The sequence below is a fragment of the Parus major genome, chromosome 2, assembly GCF_001522545.3.
Source record: "Parus major isolate Abel chromosome 2, Parus_major1.1, whole genome shotgun sequence".
Classification (NCBI taxonomy): Eukaryota; Metazoa; Chordata; class Aves; order Passeriformes; family Paridae; genus Parus; species Parus major.
The window spans coordinates 5,766,501-5,775,813 of record NC_031769.1 but is presented as its reverse complement, the minus strand read 5'-3'; the positions used below and the strand labels follow the sequence as shown (position 1 = coordinate 5,775,813).

The 9,313-nt window shown below is 39.0% G+C and overlaps 1 protein-coding gene across 1 annotated transcript; it reads right to left on the bottom strand.

The window, feature by feature from the left end:
* Window positions 1-3,304: 3,304 nt before the first annotated feature.
* On the bottom strand, window positions 3,305-9,264 carry C2H9orf152 (chromosome 2 C9orf152 homolog). Its single transcript, XM_015618475.2, has 2 exons — window positions 8,817-9,264; window positions 3,305-4,127 (listed from the first exon to the last, which is right to left on the bottom strand). The coding sequence occupies exons 1-2, from the start codon at window positions 9,040-9,042 to the stop codon at window positions 3,556-3,558; spliced, it is 798 nt and encodes a 265-aa protein (XP_015473961.2). The 5' UTR covers window positions 9,043-9,264; the 3' UTR covers window positions 3,305-3,555.
* Between the last annotated feature and the right edge of the window lie 49 nt (window positions 9,265-9,313).

Genomic DNA, 9,313 nt, shown 5'->3' with positions numbered 1-9,313 from the left:
GGGTCAGAATTCGTTTCGGTCGGGGCGTTGTGTGGGGTTTGGTCTCTGCGTGCTTTCAAGCCTAGTGAAAAAGAAAGGAATCACAGAATCACAGCGTCAGTTAGGCTGGAAAAGAGCTGTGAGGTCATCGAGTCTGACGTATGATGGAACACCACCAAGTCAACCAGACCATGGCGCTGAGTGACGTGTCCCGTCTTTCCTTAAATATCTCCAGGGACGGTGACTCCACCACCTCCCTGGGCTGCCCGTTCCAGTGTCTGATCTTCCTTTCCATGAAGAAATTCCTCCAAATATCCAGTGGAAGCTCCCCTGGCACGGCTTGAGGCCATGTCCTGTCCCTGAGGAGGTTTACCCCATCCATGTGTGTCAGTGCCTAAAGAGGGATGCCAAGAGCATGGACCAGGCTCTTCTTGGTGGTGCCCAGCAGTAGCACAAGAGCCAACGGGCAGAAACTGATGCACAGGAAATTCCATCTGAACGCCAGGAAAAGCTTCTTCCCTGAGCAGTGACCAAGCAGTAGAACAGAGAGGGTGTGGAGTCTTCCTCACTGGATATATTCCAGAACCATCGGGACACAATCCTGTGCCATGTGCTCTGGGATCACCCTTCTTGAGCTGGGACACTGGACCAGATGATCACTGTGGCCCCTTCCAACCTGACCCATTCATTCTGTGGTTCTGTGAGACACAACCCATGAAACAGCAATTTACAAGTTCTAAGTGATGTCTACTCTTTAGAAAAATAAATTAATTGTTATTAGAATTGCCACGTTAAGGTTTAGGGCTCAAAATCTTTCAATGATCTCAGACCTTGGGGAAGGTTAACAGCTTGGGAAGAAGGAGCTACTACTGGTAGTGAACACAAAGAATGCAGAATTTACAGGCTGCAAGGACATTGGGCAGAACTCCCAAGATAAGGAAGAAACAAATAAAACCAACTCAATAACAGTGTTGAAATCAGCTCCAACTGGGTAAAAGGTAATTCTGGCAGGGATGTGTCACAAATACTTTCCCAGGAAACCCACAGACTCAAAAGATGAGAAAGTGCTTATTAGCATAAGAAGCAAGAGAATCATTAACCAGTAGAAGATAGAATACTAATTAAGAAAAGAACTACCTAACTTGTAGCAGATAAACAATAATGTCTTTGTTTGCTAAAATGTATAAGTAGTAAAATGTTTTGATAGTGGGTGTGCTTGATTTGTGGGAGACCACCAGCCCTCAGGTTTTTACAACTCAGAAAAAAAATAATGTGTCTCTCAAGTATATAATTGGCTTGTTGCACACCAGTTAATGAATCCATTTCTGTGACAACATCAGGAGCTTCTGGCTTCAGAGTATCTGATAGCTCATTCCTGGGACGTGGTGGGGATCCCCAAGGCTGTCTGAGGGACAGGAGAGGCTGAGTGCTCTGCAGCCACCCCTCATCTGTCACCTCTGTGCATATGAGTCAGAAATGTGCAGGTTGGGGGTTTTTTCTGTATTTTTTGAAGGCAGTGTTGCAGTTGAGATTTAGCAGTTTGAGATTTAGGAGTTTGTATTTCCCCATCAGCAGGGATGGGCAGAGTCTTGCCTGGTTGTGGGGCTGTCAGAAATTAACCTGGGTTCACAGACTGGGCTGGAAGAATACCTGAGGGGTGTTGAAAAACCTGGTGCTAAAAACCACCTCAGGCTGAGGCAGTACTCCAGTGTCACTTCTAGTCCCCAAAATGTCCTGGAATGGGAGCAGGGTACGAGGCTTCAGGGATTTGGCTGTTCAACATGGGCTGCTCAACACTGTGTTTTGTTTTTGAGGTCCTCAGGGGGTTGGGGCTTGTTCCTGGAATGTTTTTGATGCCTGTAAAAGACATAAACTTTTAATGGATAACCCCAGTTAGGACTCATGTGGGCTAATTCCTTCATATGACCAGCAGCATGCTGTCCCAGCAGCAATGGGATTTCATTCTATTTTACTCTATTTTATTTATGTGTGACTGAAATAATTGCTCAGAAGCGTGATTTATTCTAGAATGGATGGACCTGAAGGAATGTCCTAACATTTTCCTTAGGAAGTCAAGCAAACTACCATGAGGGTCCTGTTTCCATCTTTGGAAATAGGAACCTGAGAGGGATCATGGGCTTGTGAACAAGACACTGAACTAGAATTTTAGGATTCCATGGTCCCCCATGTGCATAAATCACATCAGGCTTCCCTACTGATAAATTCAGAGCAAACTTGCTTTATGGCAGTCTTGAGTTCAGTGCTTGAAACTTGGCTACATTTGTGGTAACAGTGATGAAAGCTCCTGCCCATGATGGCTAAACATGAAGTTAACAGGAAAGGTTTTGCAGATCAGGTGCCCTTGAGAAGTGGGACTTTCTAGTATTCGAAGTTTTAGGCTTTTTTTCTTATTTTTCTGTTTCATTCCCACTACAGCTGCTTTAGCAGTTTTTTAGGAAAAAACCTATAATTTTCTCATTAGACAATTGTGTGTGTGTAATATTCCAGTCTCATGAAATCTTAGTGTAGCAACTTTTCTCATAACTGAAACTACTCCACTAACAAATGAAAACTTACTGAAAATGCTTTTTCATAATGTCCTTGGAAATTTAATTGAAAGATCCTCCAAAGGCAAAATGCCTTTTCTAAATTAGTTCCAGTCAGTACAAAGTACAGTAATATGCTAGAGAAGCCTGAGGAAAGGACAAAGTGTTTGTATGAGATTTTAAAAAGGAGTTAGTTACTTAGTCCATGCATAAACCTGCACTGACTTTAAAACCAATGTTTTCAAGGTCCGTGTTTAATTAAGATAACTAAATCAATCAAAGGATAATGAAGTTTTTGAAGTATTTCCTATCAGGTAATTTCTTGTTTCATATGGACTAATTGTTATCTGGTATTTTTCCTTGTTATATCTACTAGGTATATCTATGCTTTATCTTTTTTTTTTCCTTTTTTTTTTTTTTCCTTCCTAATTATTCTTTAAATACTGAACTGTGAAGAAAAAACCCAGTTACTGATATGATATGTCCCATGGCTACCCATTTGCAATGGGGAGACATTTCCTATCTCTGATTTTTGTGAAGCCTACATTTGGAAAAGAGACCTGCCTGAACACTTACAGCCAGAAGTGGGTGACATGTAGATCCTGTTTGTCATTGAAAAGCACCTGTAAGAGAGATTTCCTCCCTCTAAAGATCTTGCAGAAGGGGAGACCTCATTAGTTTTCCAATGAAACAGTGAAAATAGATGGGAACCAAAAATATACTATGATATAATTTATGTATCAGAAAGGAATTATATTTACTAAGTCTCATTACAACAATAGAAATGAGCAGAGATTTTATTAATTGACTTAAAAAATACATCAGAAATTATTTTGAATATCTTGAAAGTGAATAATGAAATAATATGTTGACAATTATGAAGAGATTGAAGATTATATTGTCAAAATCTTCTGTGGTTAATAAAAGTAGTAGATCCTCAGCAGGTTGATCTGTGTAACTAGAAAGACTATTTTGCTATTTTAAGCTTTAGTCAAGTTTCTGACTGACTTTTAGGTATTACTGAACATCTTCATTGTGAGACATATAAACCAAGCCTCCTTGCTGCTTCAGAAATTCTGGGCCCTTTCCTGTTTGGGAAAGGGTAAAAGTTCAGTTTGTTGCAGGCTGGTGTGCATTTTATAGCAGCAATCTGCTGATGTGCCCAAAGTGCTGCAGTGGCTGATTTCAGAGGAGGCTTTTGGCAGGAGCTTGAAATGTTGCAGCTGTTCTCTTTGCTGAGACTGTTCAACACACTTGAGCTTCCCAATTGCCTGAGCTGAGACAGTTCACTTGCTCCTGCTGATTCCATGGTCTGTGGTGTGCCATTTCCCATTGAAATCAGTCTCTGGTTGTCAAAACTCCATGGTGTGGTGTTGCCATGGGAAAGATCCCAGGAATCTCCTTGTCCAGGGGCCTGCCCCAGGCAGTGAGTTCCCAGGTGGATGCGCCATAGCAAGTCGTCTTCTGAGTTGCCACTGTTGATTGTGTCCAGTGTAACCTTTCTGACAGGAACATCTCCTCTATATGACTTCGATCTTTTAACTTTCTTATTAATTAGAACAGGGTTGACCATTGATTCTGGCAGAACACATTCATGTCCACCTGCAGGAGAAATACATTTGTGCGTGTTACTATGGTGGAAAAATCAAGGGTATGATTTCTGCAGCATAAACTCATCTGAAAAGCTTTAACATGGGTTTTAGCTGTGCTCTTTTTTTCAGTGGCTGAGAGTAGTACAGGTTCTTTTGATGCCAGGTTAAGGAGTAGAGCTACTTTATGCTTGCTTTTGCAGTTCTGAGGGCATAAATGGTATCCTAGTTTTAGTCAAAATGGAAATTCATCAAGCCAATATTGATCTAACTGGTAGTCTAAGACTCATGAGCAGCACAGATTGAGAATTGACTTTCAGTAATTAATTGCTTGTAAGCAAAACTTCTTAAGGTGAGTAGGGACTAGCTCAGTGTGTTGGCAAGTGCTGTAATTTGAAAGACAAAAATGTTCTGTTTGATATTGTTTGAAGTTTGTATTCACAGCTAAATAATATTGTGACTATTTCCAGATGAAACAAGTTGTGAATGTCTTCTTTTTCTTAATGAGGGATCATGAACATTACAGGCTTGTATTTTAATATTTTATTGCAATTTTACTATTCCAGTCAGTATAAATTGTGTAAGTAGCTTGTCACACTAGTGTTGCCTGACTGATAATTTAGAGGAATCTGCTTCCTCTGTGAAAGGTATAGAGTAGCTGTAACAGTTGGAGAGATTCTGCTTTCCTTTTTTTTTATTCTTCTATAACTTTATTTCTAAAGCACTATGAAAGTTACTTTTAAAAATGTTTGATATTAGGGACAGAAATGCTAATGCTACTTTAATTACATGTAGCAGTCATCAAATTGTGGACATGACTGGTTTTCTGTGTCTTGAAAATGAACAGAAACTGATCTATTACACGTAAGATAATCCATTGGCACTAATGAAATATACTTCAGTTGATACAAATACAGTTTAAAGCAGGGGTTGTGCAGAATGCTGGCTTTATTTACAGGATTGACTTACAGTGACTGTCTGTTGCAGTGTAAGTTCTGAAATACATTAAAGGGAGAAAAGTAGACATAGAAGAGTGCTGATTATATTTTGAGTGTCTCTGAACAGCTGTTTTAAAAGGATTGTAGTCCTGAATTTGAAATGAAGCTAGTGTGAGTAGGATGCTGCCTGCACAAAAACCCAGCACACAACCTCTTCTTTATAGCTGCCTTTTTTGTCATCTTTACAAATAAGTGTTAGGAGATGTCAGACCCAGCTGATTTACTGGCAGTAGATGAACCTGTACAACAGGGATTTTGCTAAGCAATGGCTTTCACTGCTGCCTTTGGCTCCCACTGCCGAAACAGCAACCTCAGCATAATATCACAGAGCTTTTTCTGCTCCTTGGCCATGAAGGGTTGATCTGATAACAGCTGTTTTGCAGCATGGCTGGGAGGGAGAACCATGTCAGGCCATATTAGTTCTTGTGCTGCCTGACCGGGAGAAAGGAGACCGAGGCACGTGCAGAGCTTTGAGATACAGGTGTGTTTGTGCATCTGTCTGTACAGTGAGGTGTGTTAACAGAATTTCTTAGGGTGACACCACTCAGAGAGATAAGAACACACAATTCTCTACCATGCAACAGTGAGAATCAAAGCTATGACTGGACCTCATCCAAGAAATAAAGCTGAGCTTGGCTGGCTACAAAAAGAGTGCAAATCAGAGCCCTGTGTGTTCTGCAGAACAGCACAGTGTAACACCAAACTGTGAAAACCAGGACGTATTCTCTGTATATGAGAGAAAAACCAACAGAGAATGGAACTGAGAGACTGAGGTGAAGCACCTTTGCATGTTCTTGTGATGTTAACTGTGCTCTTGGCTGGACTGACATTGATAGGCAACATCAGAACATCTAGAAACTTATGAACTAGTCATCAGAATAACTATGTTCTGTCTTGAGCTGATCAGAAAGTTCAGAGTGACAAATCTAGTCCAATTTGAATAGTGTGCACTGGTTTTTAGTTCAAGGTTGATTTAATTCCTTGCTTGGCTACAGGTGCAGCACACAAAATTGAGCAATGACCTTGGATAGAAATGCGATAGTCCTGAACCACTGGGTGTTGAATTAACACACCTCCAGCACTGTCCAACCTTCTCAAGAAAGCTGCAATTATACAGACCTTTCTTTCTGTTTTTCTGTTTTTCTTTTTTCTCCATGTAAATTGTGTATTATTTTGACTTGTTGCAGAGTTGTTTACCATCTGGCCATATGCTGTCATCATTAATAGATACTTTTAAGGTTTCTGGAGTGGCAAAAGTTAATCTTATCTCAAGTTAGCTTGGGAAATACTTGGAAGAGATTTCTGCCCCAGTATTTATTCTTTTGTGACTGCATGTGCTGAATACTCCCACTTAATTCCTAAAGTAAATACTGTTTTTCAGCTTCTTAGCCAATAAGTAATGAATACATTGCTGTATTATTCCCTAACTGGTGCCTTTCAAATCTTGTCATGGTCTTTGTTCTCAAATAATCAGGAGTGGGCAGAAGCATGAATGTGGCTGTGTGTATTGGGGAAGAAACAGAACAGAGTTATTTTCAGGTGATTTCTTCTTTACTAACCCCTCTGTCAAAAAAATAGAGAAGTTAGAGGGTCTTAAGTTCTGTCTAAAGGTCCATGATTTCATGACTCCTGCAGACAGGAAGTGACATACAAAGCTAAAAGTCCTCTGGAAAACTTGGAATTACTGTTCCAACTGTGGTGCAACAAACCTACTGTGCTCAAAATCCCTGTGGTTCCATGGAAGGACAGCTGCTCTGCCAGGCAGGAGCAAAGCAAGGTTTTACTGGTAAAAACAACGACCTTTGGCAGGGACTTTTAATACCATGGGGGACTGAAGGTGCTCTCCTTCCATCAGGGTTTGTGTGTCTGGCCTTTGAGGTTTGTGTGTGTGTGTGGAGTTTGTGGTGGTGCTGTTGTTGGCACCCCTTTCCCAGCACAGCCATAATTTTTCTCTCTAGGTAAGGAAACAATTTGCTGTCAGTACAAAACACTGATACATACATGGACTGCCTTTTGGAACTACCTGGAATTTCAGGGTAATGTAGGGCAGTCCTGATATGGCAATGTTCATTTCTGCTCCACATATTCCTGAAAACTGTTGCATGTAACAGGTGCAAAGTGCTGAGCCATGTAATAGGTTTTCCCAGCTTCCAAAGGAATGTGTAAGATAAACTTTTAGGACCTTGAATACGCAGCATAACAAAAATTACCCAAATTCCAACTGCTTCTAACAGTGACATGAATTCTTTCAACACAGATAGTTTGAAGATAGAAGTTCAGTGCAGCAGGGTATGTGATTTTGTGAATGTTTTGGGGAATGTGCACATGTATAAAAATATTCATATATGGATTTTTAACCTTACTACATTTTAAACTCCCCAGAAACTGTGCAGTTCTACTTTCTTACATATTTTAATCTTCAAATGGCCTTGCAAAAAATCTGCTCTGATTACATTCATTATATCTGAAACTTCATTTGAATTAATCTAAATAAAGGCTTCTGCTCCCTTTCTTTAACTAACATATTTTTCCTATAACTGATTAGATGGGCTGTTTTGTCTTCAAGTTAGTTGTTTTTCGATATCTGATAAAATAAGCTTGTATATATATTTTTTTTTCTTCCTCACAGAGATTTTAATTCTTTCAGCATGAGAATTTCAAAACATTTGGATGAAAGAATACTGAAGAAGCAAATCTGTTGTATAGTTCATAATTACTTGGTTTTTTTCTGATTGTTTTGATCATGAAGTCTGACACAGACAAATTCTAGAACTGTTGAAAAACGTAGAGGAAAATGTAAAGAATTAAATAACCTAAGTTCTACATTTGTTGAGCTAAATACTAATGTGAGAGGTGAATGAAGCATGGGTTTTATATTAAAATTAAATTCAGAAGACAACTTAATTAAGTTTTCTTAATATTCTCAATATCACTTTAACTTGGAAAGCTGATGTATCAGTGTAGTATTGTCAGCAGTAGTCTAACCAACAACTTTAAAATAATTGTATGTTTCTTATATAAAATCTTTCTATATTTATATAAATATAAATTTGACATGGCAGGTAGATGAGTGGTACATATTCTTACTTGTTTTTCTATTTATACACTTTCCAAGCAATATGCACTGAAAATACTTCCAAAACAGTACCTTTTGCTCAAAGCTTGTATCTTAGTTACCCACTATGACTTTTAATTAAAGTTATTTCTTAACAAAACCCCAACTTGTGCTTGTTACTTGATATTTGCTGTTGCTTCCTGTAGTCTTTCTTTACACAGATAGAGATGGGAAAAAGGGAAAGGTGACCCAGAATTACTGGTTCTGATGGAAGCATTCAAGAGAGCAGAAATATTAACAGAAAACATTGCACAAATACACTTACCGTAGACATGAAGAACATGGTTACTGTAAGGTTTACTATTTATGTTTAGAACTTTATTTTACTGATATAAAGCCTGTAAAACCTTACCTCAAATATGTTAATTTGTTTCAAATACATAATAATATTTCACTGACATGAAGCTTATTGATATAAATGTGAAACCACCTTTCAGCAAAACAAATAAAACCCCAAAATGACAGAAAAGGAATTTACTTCTACCTTTCTTGAAGCTGAAGACAAAAAGAACAAACTAGGTGTTATTAAAGATTTAAAGAAATCATCTTTACATTACATATGCATTTTTTTCTACAAATATAAGCATACCTGTTTTATATACAATAATGTGTTGCAGTTTTTGCTTCTGTTTTATATGGTCATACTGCTCTTCAAGTATGCTTACATCCATCTTGGTGAGCTTCTTGTCACCTTCTGAAACCTGTGACTCTGAGCTATGAGTCACTGAAAAAATACCAGTCACGTATTTGTAAACCTTCACCATCTGTTCCAACAAGGAAGAAAAAGTCAAGCAGAAGCAGGACATTTCCTTCATTGTGCTGGCAAAAAAAGGCAAATCAAGTACAAAGCATCTGAAATCTTGCTAAATGAAGGAGTAACTTTTCCAAGCACGGTGACTTGTGTCGGGAGTTGCCTGGTCTGCACTGGAGCTGGGGATGTCACTCAGGTTGTTTTCATGCCGAGTGCCTGGAACTCCTGCATACAAGAGTTCACGATCAGGTCTGCATAGCTGGATTTAATGTTTACTTAAGGTTGTGAGCATATGAACCTTTGCCAAAAAAAACAGTGAAGTACAAACCCTCGTT